At 36.2% G+C, this 22,291-nt stretch overlaps 1 protein-coding gene across 2 annotated transcripts in view; it reads right to left on the bottom strand.

The window, feature by feature from the left end:
• Window positions 1-22,291, bottom strand: part of igf2bp1 (insulin-like growth factor 2 mRNA binding protein 1) — a 29,351-nt gene that overhangs the window by 2,871 nt on the left and 4,189 nt on the right. For both annotated transcript variants that reach the window (XM_033971134.2, XM_055223536.1), the window contains exons 3-6: window positions 5,309-5,357; window positions 1,857-1,908; window positions 1,472-1,535; window positions 579-866 (exon numbers count right to left, since the gene is read on the bottom strand). In XM_033971134.2, the coding sequence (XP_033827025.1) occupies window positions 579-866; window positions 1,472-1,535; window positions 1,857-1,908; window positions 5,309-5,357 (453 nt within the window). The remainder of the gene's footprint in view (window positions 1-578; window positions 867-1,471; window positions 1,536-1,856; window positions 1,909-5,308; window positions 5,358-22,291) is intronic.

Raw genomic sequence — 22,291 nt, 5'->3', positions numbered from 1 at the left:
TGGACATGAGTCACAACTTGAACTTCACGGTCAGTAAGTGACATAGTGATGTGTTGATTATAGACAGATAATAATTTTATGCATGCAGATGAAATTTGACAATCATAAAATCAGTGATGTAAATTAAATTTACTTAACTGAAGAATGTAGTACCAACCCCTTTTCCACAGCTGATAGCCACAACCTGATGTTTAAGATCCTTTAAGACAGGCGTGCCCAAACTGTGGCCCAGGGACCAAATGTGGCCCTCAGTCCAAATTTTCTTGGCCCTCAAGCTTCCAGGTGAACTGGCCCATGTTACATTAAATAGTACTTTTTACTCTACGTTTCTGTAAATCTATTTGCTGCCCATCTCAAATATTTAATGTGTCCCATTGAGGATGTAAGCATGAATAAAGGTCTAGTTATTCAGTCTAACTTATAATAATAACACAGATTTTCACTGTATTGGCGACCAGTCTATGGCCCTCAACCGGCCCTCAGCTTTGTCTGTGTTTTTATATGTGGCCCTTAATGAGAAAAGTTTGGACACCACGGGTTTAAGATAAGGATGAAAGCATGTGCTGTGTGTCACTCACTTGCTCTGTGTCTGCTTGGTGATGTTACGAATGGTGGCCCCCTCTTTGCCAATGATAGCGCCCACATACTGGGTGGGCACTAGCAGCCTCAGGGGGAAGTCGGGGTGGGGTTTGCCGGGAGCGCCATGGGTTGGTGAGCCACTGCGCGGTCCACCCCGGGGTCCATACCCAGCCCTGCGCCCATTATCGGGGCCCCTCTGCCCGTCCAGATCACATGTTTCATCAGGGATGTAGGACACGTGCAGGGCATTGTTCTCAAACTGGTATCCATTCAGCTTCTGGATGGCTCTACCAGATCAGAAAAATATACGATCACATATAAAGTTAGAGCTGTAGTCAACTAAAGAAATTCTAAAGACACGTCCTACTGATTGATTACTCGACTGAAAAGTGGGCGTGGCAAAAAATATTACGTATCTCTATGTATCTGGCCCAAGCTGCATTCAAAACACTAGACCTGCACGGGATTTCATGTAAAAATAACAATGTATGCAGGAAATAGTACTAGGAAACAATGAAATACCAAAAATACCAAATCTTCATCGAACTCAGTAACTTCTACCTGCTGTTGTTCCATATAAATCCTTGTAATCTAAATAAAATGATTAGTTAATTAAATAACTAAATTTTGGTCAACTAAGATTCCATCGGTCAATTAATCAAATAAATTACTAAAAGCCTACAGCCCTAGTTAGGGCTCTATATTTTCTTTTAATCATTCCACTTTGATTTTCAGAAACACCACTGGTTTCATCTGTCACTATTTAGTATATTTGACATAATGGCCACTAGATGGCGCACAATGAGCATATCGTTTGGATTTCATGGGCCCTCTTACAGAACACTTCCATTCATCTCATGTCACTTAAGTGTACAAAAACAGTGGAGCTTACTGTCGGGCGTGGTCCCTGGAGGCATAAGTGACATTGACCACTGCAGTCTCACTGTCTGTGTTCACTGTAGGCACAACACAAACCTCTTAGAGATCATGTTCAACAAGGTACAACAAATTTCCAGTCGCTCACTCATTCTCAAAACAGTATCTTTTGATGCTACTCCCAAGTGACAAAACCTTTTCGCTTTTTAATTACTCTAACTTGTAGATATGAGAATGCACTTTTAAAAACTCCTCCAAAAACAAATCAATACAATTGTTTTATTAGTTTAGTTCATAGTGATAGGTTAAATTTACAAGATAAAAACCAAAGCAATGATGTGAAAATGTGATGTCAAATGAAACACTACGTAAAGTACAGTTGGATGAGGTTGAGATTGTACCTTGTTCACAGTTCTCCACTGTTCCACACTGGGCCAACAGACCATCCAGGACCTGACAACACAAGAGCAAAAGGGTCAGAATGCAAACACATGTTTTTACATGTACAAACCATTACAAGTACACATATATCATCATGTGTGTTGTAACTTTATGAAGAAATCTATATTTCCCATTTCTAGAAAACACAAAATCATATTCTACAAAAACGTGTCCTTGAAATGATATGCAACTGTTGCATAACTCTGGTCATGCTTTGGTGTTTTTGTTTGAAACTTTTTAAGAAAATATTCTTTTTAATAAACCACATGTGAATTAAACAAATTTAAAGTAAAGACCATTATTATTCATATAAAACATCAATACTGTAAACAGCCTAAAATATATTCTATGATTTTCATAGAGTTGTTTTAACAAAAGAGCACAATTATGTTTACAGACAAGTTTTTTTGTTTGTTCTTTGAAAGGTCATATATTTGCCAATGGAAAAACACAAACAATTGATTTCTCGTAAATACTGAATTCATTTGAAAACTCTATGAAGCAAGAAGCTATGGACAAATTCATCATTCTACATTAGATTTAGTTTCACACTTTCAAACTGTATTGAACAGGACTAAGTTTTAACTTATCTCCATAATAAATGTAGCTGTTGTAAAAGCTTTGAAAAATGTTTGTTGCATTTCAAAGACTTGATGGGGTCTTTTTATGTAAATATGATGTGAAGTTTAGGGCAGAACAAAATACAAAAAGAGTTGCATGTAGTTTTGGCATGGTTAAGTAGTTTTTAATTATAGTTTTTGTATATTTTTTCACACAGAAAAAATAATGAGGACTGAAGTATTGACTGCTTAAAGGACCCTTCACAAATCAGTCTGTAAGTCTCAACTACAGTTTTGGCCCATAGTACATTTTATCAATGCAAGAGAGATAGTATTTCATCATCTAAAATAATTGCAGATTTGCTAATTCCAAGTTTTTGAGGCCCCCCCCTCAGTGTAGCGCAGACACGTCGCCCCCATGTGGACTGTGGAGGATTACCACAGACTTGGCACTGGACCAAATGGCACCAAGCCCTACACCAGGCCCCGTCTGTCTGCTCCTCTCTGCCCGATGGAGGGCCGCGCTGTGCCACCACACCCTCAGCACATACACACAACTATTCTACACAGATCATCATTACAAAATGGTCTTTAAGGAGAGGGGGATACTCACAAAAATACAATGTCAGTGTTTTTTGGACTGCTTGGATAATCATAATCAAATCATACTGAATTAATCAGAAATATGGTAAAACATGCCTGTAAATGTCTTGGTTGAGGTTCAAGTATCACACAAAAAGTGATTAGACTGTAAAATTAACCAGAGAAGTACTGAAATATCACCTTATACTTTTGATTAGATAACTTTCTGTTCTTTTAACTTATTTATTAAAGTATTTACTAACTTTTTGAATGTTTTCTTTTTAATACAATATACTCCACATTCAAATCAGACATAGATTTAAAACAACATATTTGATACTATGTAGATGATGCATTGCACACCTTTACTTTCAATCACAAATGTAGCTAAAATCTTTTTAAATGTAAAGTTGTAGCAAACAGTACAACAATTTTAGAAACTTGCACAAACATAGCTTAATCAGACTTTATTTTACCTAAAATGTGCAGTTTTAGTTCTTATAATGGTTGGCATTTTAACTTCAACACTAAAATGATAAATTATAAAAGTAGTGCATGAGTGAACTAATCTAGTTTTAATACCATGAAAATATGAGATAACTGTAAATATCCTGTACTGCTAAAGATCACTTACTTCAGCTCTTTAGTAAAACATAAAAATCAGTCTTCTGTACGAGACATAAGCAGACAAACTCCACAAATATATAATTATAATAGCATCAATATTCAACAAAGCTAAAATATGATGTTTATGCATGTGTGCACATTTAATAGAACAAAACATATAATAAATAAATAAATATACCCTTGTTTTACTCTAAATGAAACAGTAATAAATTAATAAATAATAACAGACCTAATGATTGTCATGTCAATGTCACAAATCACACTGAAAATATTGCAAAATTTTATACAATTATTAATGAAGAATTAACTTGCACAAAATCATTTAAAAATAAAAATCATGCAATGCTTGTAATTTACCAGATAACTTTTAGTGTAATCCAAATTTAATTCCATCCTCCTTTGATGAACTCTATTTTTATTGATAATATGCTAACAAAAAGAAAGCTATCTGTGCACATAGATGAATGCTCCTCTCAAGGTCGAGTCCAGTTGAATAACTCAGTAGAAGAATGATTAGATCCAGATACCATTTTAAGAAGCTTGAGAAGTTGTCTGGGCCCTTTCATGGAGAAGAACCGTTTTATACGTTTTTATAAAAGTGTCTTGACAGGAGTTGACAGGAGAAGTCTCACTCACATAGGATAGATATGGTTTCATCAAGGCCTTTTTCTATGACACTTCTTTCTACAGATTAAACTAACAACTGAGAAAATAGTGCAAAATAAAAATAGATATAAGAATTTTATGTGCAAACATTTCATTTTACATTTTCACACTGTCATAAGTACATGACCTAGACATATGTCTAATAATATGAATGGGGCAATAAATAAATTGATAAAGAGGTTAGATTTTAAGTTTTCTAACCATGCATCATGAGCAGTCATTAATATATGATATGTACAATATACTGCTATCTATATAGTATAGTATCTATATGGCTGAAGTTCATTAGTGCATGTCTGTTCACACCATGGTTCCCAAACAGGAATCTTAAAATATAACATATTACAATATTGTGAATATTGTGATAGGAAGAGGGCAAAAATGCAACTTTTTAGAGCACAAAATCACAACTGACATCACAACAAAACAAAAAAGTTGATTTAACCAGCAGAGCCAACAGAAAGTTCAAATCAAATAAAGTTTTTTTTTAATTCATGCAGCCCTAATTATAGATTTAAATATATATATTGTCTAAGTTACAATATTTAATTTAACTCTAATCTGTCTGTACAAAAAAGTGTAAATGTGGTGTAAAAAAGTCACCATATTCAAAGGTAATAAAGTGATATTAATGCACTTTAGATTTATACTCTTTTTGAGAAACATGTTCACCTCAACCGTGACATATATATTTAAGTGGACATTAAGTACTTTTTAAGTAACTTTTTTCATGTAACAGTAGTTAGCTTTATCATAAGCTCACTCTGAGTAATTCTGTTTTGTCATGTATTCACGATGTCACAGTTCAGAACCCATTTTCCCCTAGCCCCTTTCATATGGACAGCAAAAATACCTGCCATCATAATGATTAGTGACACTAAAATGTGATGAGTTTAATCCTGACGACATGGTCCTGCTCAAGTTGTAGATTAGGATTTTAGAAAGAATCACTTTGTAAAATATGCAAAAGGACTGACCTCCCACCGCAGCTGAGGGGGAATGTTTCGGATCTGTAGCTTCCTGGTCCTGTGAAAATATAAGAAAAGGATTTAACAACAGAACAATCCAAGCTTCATCAAAGTCTGACAGTAAATACAATTAAATAAAATATTTTGACACTGTTCTTAACTGGTTTTACATATGAGGCTGCATTTGCAATTTAGTTCACATTGCACATTTTAAACACCACATTATGAACTGCAAAACTAATACAAAAATCACATTAATTTCAAGTAAAAACTACAGGGTTAGCAGTTTTATGAAGAAGGGATATCATATTGTTTTGTTAATTCTGTTCTTCTTTAGTTCAAACATACAAACCCCACAGCATCGGTCAGGCCAAGACTTTATGAAACTTCTCTACAATTTAGCAAAAAAAAAAACCCCTGCTATTCCAGTTTAGATCTGTACAAACATGTTCTGAAATGTATTTCTTGTATTAGATTTTCAGTTTATATTTCAGTCTTTCTGTCAATTCTTCTAGTTGCATTTAGAATGTGAACTTCGAACAAAATCCTATTATTAAAACATACATTGCAAATCTAATTGCAATATCTGTCAGAAAAATCGCAATTAGATCCAAATCATTCAGCCCTGTTCACATGCACTCATTCCAGATAAAGTTTTAACGATGGCACAATCTTTTGGGCTTTTAAGGAGTCATGCATCTTAAACATCACCAAAAAAATGTGTAATTGGCAAAAAATTATAAAGATTTTTCATTGTTGGGTTTGAAGTTGTTCTTAAATTGTTTATAAGGTGATGTAGGACTTGTTTTTTTACAAGAACTCTTGACCTTTGACCTGTTTTTGTAACTGCCACCATGGAAGTCCTTAAATCTCTTCTACCTTCAAGTCCGAGAATTTTGATGATGTCTGGAATGGAAATGTGGCTGTGTGTGTTTTGCTTCTCTCCAGACCACACCCACGGAGAACCCACCCCCACGTCTCCATCCGACCTGCGGGAGGCTCCCTTGTGAATAGGCTTTTGTGTGCTGAGAATACCTGGCATCCACCCTCCAGAAAAACAGTGTGGCCTTTTGATCACCGAATCACTGATCGATGCTAAGTCTGCAGGCTACGCAACAGCCCCATCCCATTCCGAAACACACCTTTACAGGCAAAACTCTGAGCCCCTCAATGTAAATGCCTTTCCACCTTATCAGCACATCATCTGCCCATTATCCAGCTCTTACACCCTCGTTCACCCCAACCCCCAACACGCCACCGCCGCTGAACTCGCGTGACCCGCACTGTTGACGCCTGTTGGCCTAGGGGGTGCTCCCCATTGGCTGAAACCATGGCAACAGGTCAGGAATGGGTTGGCCATAAGGCCTGTAAGATGGATGGATGGATAGACAAGTAGACAACAAAACAACCCGCCAGATTATCTAAGTTATGATTCAAAATTTGATCAAGGTCAACTAAAGAATGTGAACTACTTTCAAAGAATGGAGTGAAGAGGTTGTATCTGGTGTTGACAAAGATAATAGTTTTTAAAATGCTTTGTATGCTAAAATAAGTATGTATTTGTGGTAAAAACTATAACCATGTGAGATTTTTATTTTTTGGTTGTTATTTTCACACAGAACAAAGTTAAGAAATAAAAGATGCACAAGAGTGAAAAGGAGTAAGCGCATGAAAGGAGCATGCTCCCTAAGGCGGCAGAGAGGAGCTCCTGCTACAGAAGAAAAGGCTTTTCTAGGTGGGGTCAAAGGGCAGGGGTCAAAGCTCTTTAGGCCTGACACAGGGGCCATGGGAGCAAAGTGCCACCTAAAGCAGCAACATGTAGATAAACCACCAAAGACTGGTAGTGACTCTGAAATAATCACGCCTGTGTAGTCATGGCAATAAAAACTTTTTTGGAATTTACAATCAACAAACAAAAAAATATTAGAAATCAAGCCCCTAAAACTAAAAATAAGTCAAAATACTCACTATCAATCTACATTTCTGAAGAGATATTTACGTAGCATTCCTGCATGACTGCTGTTGAGTGTTGGCAGTACGGGCTAGAAATGAACCTTGGCTGACGTACTATCATGAATCTATTAAAATAACTTGTACTATGCATTCAAAAGTAAAAGCACACAGCAAGAAGCTTCTAATTCCACTTGGTGACCATACAATATGTGTCTCCTTCATCTTCTGACAGACACATCTGCAGGTTGGTAATGTCTGCATAAGCATCTCATTGCGTTTGGTAGACAACATACATTTGAATGATATAGGTAATTAGTTTGAAGGGGTAGTTTGGCTAACATGTACATGATTTAAATTACCTTTTCTATTCCACTGCACATAGGACTGGCCTCCTACACACTCCAGCCCATGTCACCAATAAGAATAGATGTGCCATGGTTCAGCACCACAAGTGCTTATCGATAAAGCCTTTTATCCACAGTTTACGACGTCAAGCTTAGGGTACATCTGCCAGAGTCTCAAGTGACCTCAGCAACAAACAATGTGATAAACCACCGCGCCACAAGAACAGGCTCAACAAATTAACAAAGCCCACTCACTGAGCAAAGGGAGTTTTGCAGCCGGGAAGTTACTTTCTCTGTTTAGGAATAACAGAATACAGATGAAATTGCTATTTTTTTTAATAGTTGCTAATTATCTACTTTATAAATGTATTTATTTATGCAGATAAAAGTACAGAGAAATAATGTATTTTTATAAAGATTAAATCATGGGTTTAATCTGCCTTTAGCATATAAATAGAAAAAAAATCTTCAGCTCACTCACTAACTTCTCCTTTCTGTTGCTGTCCCATATAAATCTTTACAATCTAAATAAAATCATTAGTCAATTAAGACAAATTTTGGTCAACTAAGACACCATCGACCGATTAATCGACTAAATGACTAATGTCTACAGCCCTAATATGTTTAGCAATTTTATTTCTGATCAGAGCAGTTTGGTGTGCTTTATACTCAAATCTGTCCGAAACAACATGGCACTTGTAGCACATACAGGCAGTATATGTGCAGTCAGAGTCACCATTACCTGCAATAAACCCCTGCTACTATGTCACCAAGAACCAGGAGCCGGCTACATGAGCAATGGAGTGCAGCGGGTTAATATTTTATAAAGCAATCTAGCTAGCATAAAATCACAAATTAATATTTTATTGCAAATGGTCAGGAGTGAGTAACAGCAACCAAACACCATCACCTTAACTCGCAGTTAACTCCTCTACCCACCTGAACTCTAATACGCAATACCCAACAAGTTCTCCAAGAGAAAAACTAGCATCGTGGTTCCAATACAAGCAGCTATGCTCAGCAGATCCTTTGATATGAAATAGTGATTCAGTTATAAAGTAAAGAGCACAGCATGTCAAATAACATTAGAAAGGAAATAAAAAACTCCCAAATTTCTGATTGTTATTTTCCTTTTAGTGAATAGAACACCATATTTACACAGAACATGAAGCGAGAGCTATATGTCCCATTGACTGTTACTCTACACCTCTTCATCTTCTACACTCTCACTTCCGTTCTGCATCTCTCCCTGCCTCTCAGCTCAGGGTTTCCTTCACTCGGGCTGAAAAAAAGGCATGTAACACTGGACAGGAGCTTTAAATAGACAAGAGGAAGAGGAGGATGAAACTGATGGTTCCTGGGAAGGTATTTGAGTGGATGCAATAACACGCCACACAGCTGAACCAAGTACAATGTGCTAGGCAATGTTGGAGAGCACGTCTGTTGCAGCCAGCCACATTCTGAGAGCTGAGATGTTGCATCTCTGATCCACAAGCCTCCAGCAACCCACCAATCAGAGCACTGCTACTGCACACACAGCTCACTTGAGCCCTGTTACTAATTAGGCTATTTCACCTTTAATTGTATATGCAATTCAACTGTCATGCAAACATTTACTTGTGAATTTATTTAAATGATAAGCATTTTCACAGATCCACAAAATATATGTTACAATAAAATAAAATGCTGCTAGTAACACAAACAAATGCAGTTTCACCAAATTAATTCGTGCTGGGCGTTTTTAAAAACTTTACACAAGTACTCTTGACACTAACCAATAGCAGCCTAGTAAGCTATACCATATTGCGTAGTTTATAAAAGCATGAATAAAGAAGTAACGGATGACACAGAGGTCTACAGCGGCACAGCTGTGAATGTGAATTCGACCAACAGGAAAACTACAACCAGCTCGTCCTTCTCTAAAAGTTCCACATTTTACCACTCTAAACGGCAGCGGGTGTTAGTAAGAGGGTGCCACAGAATGGGTCAAAGTTCAGGCACGGATCTCCATTCTGACCCCGCCTCAGCTTTTGCGCAGGCCTCCATTTTGGAGAGGCGCGGCTCCATTTTGAGAGCCTGTGGCGGACTCTGCTTCAGTGTTACGCAACAGTAGTTTCATGTTTTAAACATGACAGAGAGAACGTAACAACTTAACTACAATCACTATATCACTGTAAAAGAGGGCGGCCGTGCCATTAGGTCCATCTGACCAATTATTTCAGAACCTACAGTAGGCTACAGGCCTACGCGTCAGATCCTGATATAGATTATATTTACAGAATTTTCAGATAAATTCAGCACAGTATGTAGCCTTAAATTGCCACTGATCACAAACAATAATACTTTACAGGCTGCAGATGAAAGTCCACTGGTGGATCCACAGCAGAGTGCATTGCTCAAGCGGCTCCTGAGCTGTGGAGAGAGCGCGCACCCTCGGTCTCCTCCCCCTCCTCTACGCCTGCTATTTTGGAGCACCTATAGGCCTTACAAATTCAACCAACGCCAACGTTAGACAACACAATATTTTTAACTCTTAAATCTGTTATTGGTCTCCGCGCTGCCTCTTGATACCTACAGTCTTAACCTATCGAAGAGGCGACGAAGCCCACGCGTAAAATGCCTCTCTGACAAATTGTTAAATAGATGAAAACACTGGTTACCAATTACAACCTCCAATGTGTAGCACTAACATGGCACGGATTACCAGTGTGTAAACCCTAATCTATAGGAGGACTAACATGCAGGCAAAGGCAGGCTATTAATTTATTTCTTAAGAGTGTTTTAATTACATTTAAAAGCGGGTACTCGTGTTACACATGTGGGACTTTGCAGCAGCATGAGCTTAAGTCAACCCTAAAGAGTCACCCCAAAAATGCTTTTTCCTACATTGCGCACATGAGCTTCACATGTGATAACCAGCGAGCGGCCATCTTGACCAGGCAACGCCCATTTACTACAATGAACGTGTGCAGTCACATGACGGGAGAGAATTCACCAGAACACAGCCACACAAGAACGCCTGCAAGAGCCGAGGGGGAGGCGTAGCCCACATGCGCCATTACATGAACATGGAACCATGTATAGACCACTAGTAGTTATCAAGTAAGCTTTGGGAGATGCCGCATTGCTCCAATAATAATATGCGCTACTTAATATATCTCGGGGCTCAGTTTATCAAGAAAACACACAATTACCTGAACACAGAGGATAGTATCGCGATTTGCATCATATAATGCACACGAGATGCAGTTTACCTCACAGCGGTGCAGATGTGATACAGTATATTCTGTGCGCGCCACAGTTACTGACAAATGCTGTGGCACGACCGCAAGTATAGGGCCAATTCTTTCTCTGAGTTCAGAAAAGACTAGAGGGAGAGGTATGAGCTTGTTGCCACTGGTATATGGAACATTATGATATGGTAAATGTGAAGAAACGCAAACCACACTGACTCCAAATGATATAACCTGGCGATGGGAATTGCCAGATTTTGGACAGCACAACATTCTATGGAAAAATGATATCAACATATTGGGGGTACTATAATTTTTTATTTATTTGTGTGGGTTTAAATGTTAACCATGCTATTACGACACACACACACACACACACACACACACACAGTCACACACACTATTAAATCTTAAGTTTTAATAAAAAATGAAGGCCTACATTTGGTTGCACTGAAGCTCAAAATATTAACATACTGTAAATTCTCCCTATCTATAATTTGAAACACCCTTTTAGTAAAGTATTTGGTAGAACAATTTTCACTTCAAATTCTAATGTTGAAAGAAACTGTAAGCTGCTGAATGAATGAAAAGTATGTATACACCTTTAAGTTTGCTTCCATGTGGTCAACATGATACACTCACACCATACTTGTTTATTAATTGTGAATACAGACAGCAACAAATTATTATCTATACAAAAGCACAAAGTTTTTAAAGCTTGTTTCTTATATTTTTATAAATCTACTTAGAATGAATACAACAAATGTTTGACAGATTTACACTGTACTAATACGTAATTAACATAGACATCTGATACTGAAAAAAGATAATGACAAAGAGACAATAATAATACATAAGGTAACACATTGAGTAATTTCATTGTGATCATTTTAGCAACATGGTAGTGTATACCTTATTTACAGTTTTCACAAAAACTATGAACACATTCCATAAAACTACAAAAGGATGAGGTGCATGTGCATATAGATTGAGTTTACATGTGATCTATCGTTAAAGCCGGTGCACTTTCAGCTCTGAGTGAATGGAAAGTGGATGGGAGCCAGGCCTCCCCACACCCCCACTCGGACACAAAATGGGGAGCAGAGGAAGACAGGAGGAAGGGAGGAGAGTTCCTGCTTTGTCTAAATGACTGGATGTGCTTGTGTGCACACGCAGATGACGTCAGATCTCACTTTATGTTGAGTCGCCAAGGAGTGAGGCGGGGCCAATGTGGACCAATCAGAAAACAGCAAGGAGAGGGGCCCGACTCTGAGTACACAGCAGCCTCGCCTCCTGGCACCTCCTCAGTGTGCTCCATTCTGAACAGCAGAGGGCTGACTCTGCCACTGCTCTCAACATCAGCCTTAAGGACTTACAAGAAAATGTCCATGCATTACATTTTCAAAACACACACATGATGTCGGGGTAATTCTATGATCCCAAACAGCTCTATACACTGATGAGAAACTGCAAACAAAGCAACACAGTCAGTGATGAGATATTTACAGTACGGTGCTCATTATCAAACTGGATGAAATTAGGCCTAATAACAAATTATATTGCAACTGAAAATATCACAATCATATTTTGAAACTTCTTAATGCAACTGAAGCTTTAATGATGAACAAAAACATTTATCCCAACAAACTCCTCTCTGACAGAACCAATAAAAAGCTCAATCAAAGACTTAAGTAGTTACTAAATATATTTTATGAATTTTACATGTTAATTCATAAGATCTTAAATTCTACTCAAATGCTAATGTGCCACAAAACACCAAAAAGACCCCCACTAGTGCTCAATATTTATTTTGTGCTAAGTATATACAAAATAACTATTGAACCCATAAAAAGAGTTAATTTGACATGAATTGGTCAACAAACTAGTATCATGTATCATGTCCAATCCCTTGGACTAATTCACTTTTCACTGGGCACATCAAGTGTCACAAACCATGTTTACCTCTTTTGTAAATTCAGTGAATAGTGTTAACATTTTTGGCTTAGTTTTATGAGATTGTTATATTGTTTTATGCTAAAATATCATTCATTTGACTCAATATTGATATCAAGATACATTAACCAGTATACTATTATACTATTGCAATAATATACTACATATTATGAAATGGACCTATTAATAATCATTAATTATTACAACTATAATTAGCAACACAGACAGCAAAATCCAAATATTTAGTCTGTTTAGTTTGACTTCAGGGTAAGTTCAGGTTTGGTATGAGCAAACGTTTGTGTCACTGGAAAAAGTTTGGTTTAGGTCAATGTGAATCACCACAGTAACAGATTCCACACTACTACCCTGCTCTGGACTTAACATCTGGTTTGGAGTTAGAAAAACCTACACGGACCTATCAGTTGTGAGCTCAGTAACTTGTCATGTGGTAAACCTTAACTCAAACTTTTGGATCAGGAGCACACTTAAAATCTTTTTTGAAAAACAGTTTGATATGCACACTATATGTACATCAATTTTATTCATTTTAATATGTTTACAGTCAAGTCTAAGTCAAATTCATACAAATTTTATTTTAGTATTACAAACCTTTCACCTAAACTGGTGAATGTAATAGTTTGGTTCTTTTCAATTGGGATTGAAGTCATTTGTTTCTCAAAGCCTGTGTAAACTTCTAAAATTAGCAGCTACTACATGAACCGATTTAAGAAAATGATCTAATTGCTCTATTGCTGACAAGCATTGTGAGTGCAATTAGATTTGCAGTTTATGTTTTAATGATAGCATTCTGTTCAAAGTTTTGTGTTGTAAACGTGTTAAGACGAATTGAAAAAAAGACTCAAATATGAAGTAATACAAAAATCACATTTCAGAACATGCTTGTAGTCATCTAAACTACCGGTACACTGTTAGCAATTTTTATGCAGAATATTTAGACAGATATTTGGTTTATTTGTTTTTTTAAGGTGGTACCATAATTTTGTTTTAGGAAATTATAGTACTTAAAAATTGGCAGTCTTTGCGATTTGCTAATTGTGTCCATTCAAATCGTGATGAAGACTGTTTTGATTCATCTTGCAGCCCTAACTTAAATGACATGGTTTGCATTGGTTTGGTTTTATTAACTATTACACGACTACGAATAAGTTCAACTGGATTCTAGCAACAAGCAGCAGCAGTATCAATTGGTTAAAAATAATTAAAACAGTAGATCTCAACAATGAAAGAGCAAAAAATTAAGCTCAAAATTACATTGAATAGCTGGGATAAAAGGGTGTTCTTTTTAGGAACAAAAGGAAAACAGCACAATAATGATAGGGAATGACAAATGAAGTACGGTTAGTTTTAAATAAACAAACAAAACAAAATAGAGACGGTACAATAGACCAGATTTACTCCAAGATTGTATAAATGTGTAGAATGATCTTGTGGTATTTCCTCCATATTTTACATTAAGCATAGGAGTCATGTATTTATTACAATTATGTAAAAATCTCATTCACGTGGACCCAATCTCATATCTCATGAAAATGACGAGATGTCTGAAAAAAATTTTTCATCCCAAACATACTGTTAAATCTCTATCACAAAGCCATGCCTTTCCTCATGAGATTCTATTCCATAAAGTCAGTAGAGCTAAGTGGCAGATAAGCAGCCAGGCTGGCAGTAGTATTTGAAGTGAGCAGAACTGTCCCATTCTATGTAACAAGCCCTTTCTGTGCAGCAGACAAGAGAGCAAGTGTATCATGTGTTTTCCTGCCAGCTCTGCACCAATACAAGCTCTCCACTGTAAAATGTCTTCTATAGAGCCTATAGGGGAATATCACTCCTGCACAATCCACTCCACTCATAACACATCCTTTTTTTACTAAAGTAGTTTTGTGTCTAGACCAAAACTATCTTTGTCCAACCAGCCTACAATACTAGCAGTGTCCATCCTGTCAGGAGACGTACATTCAGGAAGGCTTTCTCCATGCCATAGCTACTGTCGTGCACAGGGAGGTGTGGACCACGTGAGTCGTGCAGTGCTTGTGATATGGCACACCCCCAGCCTGCACACACCCACCACGGCCCAGAAAGGAAAGGATCCAAGGGGGAGGGGCTATGCTCTCGCTCTGTCTTTAGCCTCCCTTTCCTGCTGCTTACATGCCGTCTTTCTCCCTCTGGAGCTTATACATGATGTCGCCATACAAATGTGTGCATGCGCATGACCATAGCACATGCCACTTTCAGACATGTGACTAGCAGCTTCCATTTTAACTCTTTGGGAAAACGCACTGCAGCAAAAATGACAACCATAGAAGCAACAAGTCTGTCAGCCTTACAGCTGATGAAACTGGTAACAAATTAAATGTTCAAGCATGAAAAAAACAACAACAACAACAAAACAAAAAAACTTTTAAGCTTTTCTCACCATGTTATAATGGTTCCCACCTTATCATTTACTCTCTCAAAGTTGTATTTTGAGTGATTCAAGCATATTTGAGTAATCTCCATGCATTCAAGATGAAAACCAGTTTTCAACCAAAACCTGAACATGTTTGGATTTAATTAATTAATTAATTAACCATCGGATTTATACAGCGCCTTTCAAGACACCCAAAGTGCTTTACAGTGCATTATTCATTTCCTCCAAATGGTGGTGGTAAGCTACTGTTGTAGCCACAGCTGTCCTGTGCAAAACATCAAATAATAATTTACATGTCAAAGATTATAACTATATAGCAGACAAAGGCATGTCTGAGTACAATGTTTGCTTTATCTACAGACGTACCATTTGTGAAATGCTGTACTGCAAATTATTTCTAAATTGCTAAAATATATATATAAAAGCCCTGTGCAATCCACTAAAATGTGGTGTTGTGCGACACTAGCAAAAGCCATCAAAATTATTAGGATCTTGTACAAAAAACTACTGTATACAGTTAAATACTAAACAACATCTTCATAGTGGAAGTTAAATGGTCCAGTCACTACCAAAACTCCAGCTAAGTAAGTCACTCAGTGCTTTCTCCTTTCTGCAGTGGTCCATCCTTATAAATTCTTATTATTCCAATAAAATAATTAATTGACAAATCAGTTGACAGATTAATTGCCTAAACTACTAAAGACATACAGTCTTAAACAGTCTTTTCTAAAGCTATAAAATAATGGTTGTTGGAGGGTCAAATATGTCATTATTTGTAACAAAACTACATTTTAATATGGAGGTTGGTCTAACGTCAAATCATCAGGGTTTTTTTTTATTGTATGTATGAGTGTGCTGGTGTGTTAAATTTGTATTGTGTGATTGTTGCTGCTTTTTTCTGTCCTGTAGATTGTTTGACATCAACCTGACGAGGAATTAAAGATGAAAATTAGCCAAGTTGGCTATAATCTTTACGTATATTTACATTAAAATGTATGCACATTAATATGTGCTGTCCCTTTACAAGTAAATAAAATAAAAAATAAGAAATTAAAGCTTAGAAACATTTCAGTAATGTTGGTATAAAAGTCAATTGGGATTCGAATGAACTCTTTGTTGAGAAATGTAATTATGTGTGGAAGTTTTTAAAAACTGAATTAAGGGGCAAAGAACATGCACAGCAATAGAAATAGTAACATGACCATCAAACATTACTTGCAGAAATCTACTTTTGTCCCACCAATAGAAATGTACAACTCTTCGAAGTAGAGAGTAATATACACATTTTTATATCAAATGTAACAGAATATAATAAATGGTGTCGCAAGTATTTCTATATTTTTGAAACAGTAGTATGACTCGAACAAACCGTTGCACAGAGAAAAATGATAATATGAAAAACAAGAAATGAAACTTTATTTGTATAATTATTTGATTTATTTTTATCCTTTTTTATTTGTTTCATGAGAGCAGAAGGGCATCTGGTGTCCTCAGTCTTATCTGAAGATAGGCAGATAGGCAGAACTCAAAGGCCTGAAATCTGGGTCAAACACGACTAACACACACACACACCCACACACACATGCACACACACTGGTGAACCAGGAAGAGGCCTCGACAGGAAGCCCTATATGTGAGGCACAACTTACAAAAGTCTATGGCAGCCAATCAGAACCCCACAGGAAATGTCCTGTGGCCAATCAAAGCACTTTATGCATAGGCTCCTTAATCCCCTGCCCCGTCCTCATTACTGTTGAAAAAATGTAAAGAATTCAGGTCCAAAGGGCAATGTCCTGAACCCACTCTCTACCTACGTTTCACGCCTTTATCACATCCATATTTATAATATAGTACTACTATGGCTGTTGATAAGATAAATAGCAGTGTGTAAAGTATCATTGAAACTTCTAAAGAGACACTTCCACAAAAAAGCCTCCATACACTGAAGGGACGGAGATGAAAAAATGTATGCCATTTATTCAGCTGTTTCACTGCAACAGTGACAAGGAGCAAACTATGCATTAAAAAGCTGCATTACAATTCCAACCACTCTGTGACAGCACGAACACATTCAATAATTGAATTGTATTATCTTAAGCCTTATGTATACTATGTATTTACATAGTATGGTATACTACAGACTTTTTAGGAAACAATAAACAAAAAAAAATGGTTATAAAGTCAAACAAAATAAACAGCTGCAATGCAATCAGTTCACTGTGAATCCCATCTCTGTACTCCCATAAAAAACATTTAAAAACAACATATATATATATATATATATATATATATATATATATATATATATATATATATATATATATATATATATATATATATATATACACACACACACACACACCTAGACTGCGGTGAGCACCTTTATTGCTTCTCAATTATTTAAAAAATATATAATTACCATACAACTGTGTGTTGTTGAGGATCACAGAAAGCCTCTACATATTTTTAAGACTACTGAAGGGTTGGTCTGACCAATTTGGAAAAAAATATCTAAATACAATTTTTGTGTCACACATTGTTATTTAAAATTCTATTCACAATTTATGTTTTCATTAGTAGGGTTGTGTGTTCAAATGAGCATCAATATTTTAGAGAACACTGAAACACAAACTGCAAAATTAATACAAAGGACATATTGGGAGAGAGTAAAATGCAGGGTTATCATTTTTTAAAATAAATAATACAGGATATTTATGAAATTATGTTACCTAAATAATCACACACACTTGCAGCCCTACTGTAAATTAAGCATTTTTAATAGCACTTTTTTATTTGTATGTAATCATAACTGTAGCCACAGATTAACTGCAAACTCCAACAATGAGGTAAATCAAGAGAGTCTGTGAAATGCTTGAACAAGTTAAAGTAGTTTAAGTTTTTGAAATCAAATTTTACGAATCTGACTGATTACAAGCAATAGCTATATTTTCAAACATAAAGGTGCATTTCGAGCATAAAAGAGCAGACTATTAACTATCACTGTGCATCTGAAATGTTCCATGCCTGTTCAGATATACTGCACTTTTCTGCCACACAAGCACACCATGCACTGACAGAACAGACACAGCTACTTTTGCAACTGTTAAAAGACAACTTTTAACAGAACTAAAATTGATTTAACAATTTTGGCCAGTTTTTCTAATACTACAGTTAAAAAACTGCCAAAAGGTTTTATTAAAACTAGAATATGCCCATGTTTTTTTCTCACCACTAGTCTAAGGACAAACATCTCCATATAAAACTAATACGTTTATGTGGAGAATAACCAAAACCTAAAAAAATGTTTTTTAAAAATCTACCCACATAGCAGACAGAAAGTTAAAATAAAAAGTAAAATGAAACGTAAAATGAAGTAAAATTGTAAAACAATTTCAGTATCAAAAAGCTAAAGAAATTTAAAACTAAACTGAAACACAACTTTGCTCCTGAAAAGACTTACTTCTGGCATAATAGCAAAAGGAAGACACTTGGCTAAATAATTTTAATACCTTTAATGCAGGTACATAAAGTCAACAACAAGAAGAATCCATAATCCCAAATCCTAATTTCTGCTGCACAAAATCACACATGCACACTCCACAACCACACCATAATGGAATTAAAAACATGAATTAGCTTTGTCTTATAAAATATAGTTACCTATAATTTTTCTGCATTTCACTATGGACTTTATAAATTGCATTATAGTCCTTTGAAAAACTCTTAGAGCAAAATGCCAAAATGTGTAATTATACAAGTATACAAATGGTTTAGCAAACAATTTTACAGCTCTCTTTTCCTTTGTTAGTTGTGGTAAAGAGTAGAGTAGTGCTGAGAAAAACAACTTTGGTGACATAAGAATGGCTGCCTCTCTTTCTCATCCATAGACACATATGCACAAGGGGCCCCGTATCCTCCACCACCCGCCCCCTGTGCCCCAAACTATTCCCTCCTCCCTCCGTGCTCATTTCTTCATCTTTTCCTTCTGCTCCAATCCATTTCTTACACTTTCCTTCTGGCTGGTCATTGCATGTACGTGGTTTGAACCAAGGTTACAAAGAAACAATCAAAAAGACATGGTTTAGCTCTTGTCATTTTTCCTCATCGTGTGGATTTATCTAAAATGTTCAATCCAATTTTCTATAATACAAGTCTATTACTACAGTTAATGAAGATTTTATTGTTTTGTTTTTTGTTTTTTTTTATCAACGGTTGTTACCATAAGTAATTCAATAATATAATTTAAGGTTTTCATTCACTATTCTGTTCATGTCCGTTTTTGGGTTAAGCAATTATTGGTCTATGTTTTCAATATACAATAAAATAAAAAGAAATAGAAGAATGTTATTTCATGGCAATTATCCTATGCAGCGAGCGTTACTTTATTCAGCTGTGTACTTGAATTCATGAAACATATGATCACATTTTAAACACAATCATACAATAAGCTACTTGTTACTATAGCAATATGTCATTAAAAACTATGACCAATTGGTCTCAAATGCACACCAAATGCAATTAGGGATGCACCAATCCAATACTGGTATCGGATATTGGTGATGATACTGAAAATTTACTTTACCGACTTCCGAATATTAGCATGTTGATATCCTAGTTGGACATATTCAGTTCTGTAATAAGTCTATTTACTGGTTGTAGTTGGCCCAGAAAGTCATTGCACTTGTATCTGTTCATATCAGGTATCAGCAGATTCTTAAAGCTATAGTAACGAAATCAGTATCAGAACAGAAAAAGTGGGATTGGTGCATCCTTAAATGCAATGCGGTCATCGGAATGGTTTTCATGATAGTAGCTGTAAAAAATAATAATGGGGTTGTTATAATTTGAGTATCCCTAATTACTAAGCAGTTTAGAGGGGAATAATCATGTAAACATGGATTTTGGTTTAATTTGATATGCTACTTAGACCACCACCAAATCCAACCTGCAGCCAAAAAGATGGTTGGAACCAGAGAAAGGAGAAACAATCAGAAAGCTGGAGCAGTGAAGGCGCGGCGGACAGAGAGGGTGCTGGGGGACTTCTTAAAGAGACAGGACCTGGTTACCCTTCACCTACATAATGCTACTCTTCTCCGCCATAGGCATCTTTGTGGCTCTTCAAATCTATAGTTAAATCAGCCTGTCTTGTCTTATTTTAGCAGTAAGATCATAATGAGTCTCCCTGTATCACACGTACATACTTCTTTGTTTCCCTCTCAAGGTGTGGTGCACCACATCTGGCAGGCAAATGTATTTCTGTGGCAATGCTACCAGTATCAAATCAATTAAGCTTCAGCAATTTCTCAATATTACCATACAACCAACCAGTCGTTTAGACCAGCTTAATTTGAAAGTCAGGTGGACTATATGAACATATTTCTTTCACTTAGTAATTATAGTTGTGAAAAACACACTGCATCAACAACAATGGTCAAGTCTAGACTGACTTTTTCTTATATACTAAACATTCCAATCCAAGGGCAGTTGATTATGGAACGTGAACAATTTGGTGTCGAACAAGTTACTAGAGTATTACATATAGTATATTAGTACACTTATTATAATTTGGTAGATAATGTATAAAGAACTATAACATTATTGAATACCTCTCAAAAAATAAATAAGAAGGTTCATTGGGCTTCAGTTTATTGTTCTGGGAAAGACAATGCATCACTGTATGACACTGGCAAAATATTGAATATGCATCATAGAGAAAGGTCTAAAGAAAATACAATGAGTTGTTAAAACTAATAAAACTAACAGGAACTTTTTTATGGTTCACTGATTTTTGCCATGAAATGTTTCTTTAAAATATTTTTCGTGGTGAACTCAACATATTTAGCTTCAATGTCAAAGCAAATATTACTTTAAAAAGATGCACTTGAATTTAAGAGCTACATTTGAATTTATCAACATATTTCTAATTTTAGGATGTCTAGATTTCTGACAACACAAGCTTGATGAATGTTGTATATATAGTGAAATTTCTTCTTAACAATGGGTAGCAGTGAAATAAATTAGCAGTCAAATTCACAAAATCTTAATCCAAGCCTGTGTATGAATCACAGTTGCTCCACACATGATCTCCAAAGTCTGTGATAATAATAATAATAATAATAATAATAATAATAATAATAATAATAATAATAATAATAATAATAATACTTTCTTATTACATGACACAATAACCAATAAAATAAGAAATCTTGTGTTTCATGGTACTTTGTCCATAAATGTTAAAGCAGTGTTTTAAGTTTTTATTTTACCAGGCAAAACATTAAGAGCAAATTCTTCTTTACAATGTCGGCCTGGATTTCAAGAATTTCCAAGAAAACATGGCATGAGGCCAAAGTCTAAAATGAAACAGCTATGGATGTGGAGTGCAAAAAACAAGGGAGAAATGGACATACTGTACTGCGGGTGGGAAGAAAACAGCACAGGATCAAAGTATGAAGCAAGACAGAGGAGGGGAGGATGATGTCACACTGTAACAGACCGCCTCCCTCGCCACTCACAGGTGATGGCGCTGTATGATTGGTCGCACCCCCATACTCCCTCCGCCTATCGCCCCCACCTTTCCCAACTCCTCGGCGGCCATGAACACAGAAAGAACGAGGCATGGCGTGCTCTTCCTTTCTACTGCCCTAAACTCAGCACACAGCTCACTCGCATGACACATTCAGACAACACACTTTACATAACACACATTAGAGGGAACGGAGAACATAGCTGTAGCACTGAAATGTTTTTTTCTGGACATAATTGTACACAAAGAACATAATGTTCTTTCATTAAACAATTCTTGAATCCAACTAGATACAAGACAGGCAGATACTATATCAGAAGACTCATTTTCAAGTAAGGTATTACCAATGCAGTTGAACAGAAATTACTTTCATCATAACACTATAATAACAATTGGATTGATTACATGGTTATGTGGATTAACTAATTGTATTTAATACTGTAACTGGGTGCATAACCTCAAACCTCTACTAGATCTCTGCCATTGTGAGATCTGTGCTTTGAAGGAAACCCATCTTATGCAGGCATGTTCTTGTGGCCTTCAATTCTGATGAGA

Source organism: Periophthalmus magnuspinnatus, chromosome 8 (assembly GCF_009829125.3).
Source record: "Periophthalmus magnuspinnatus isolate fPerMag1 chromosome 8, fPerMag1.2.pri, whole genome shotgun sequence".
Lineage (NCBI taxonomy): Eukaryota > Metazoa > Chordata > Actinopteri > Gobiiformes > Gobiidae > Periophthalmus > Periophthalmus magnuspinnatus.
Note: the sequence above shows the minus strand (reverse complement) of the source record. Positions and strands in the feature narration are given on the sequence as shown.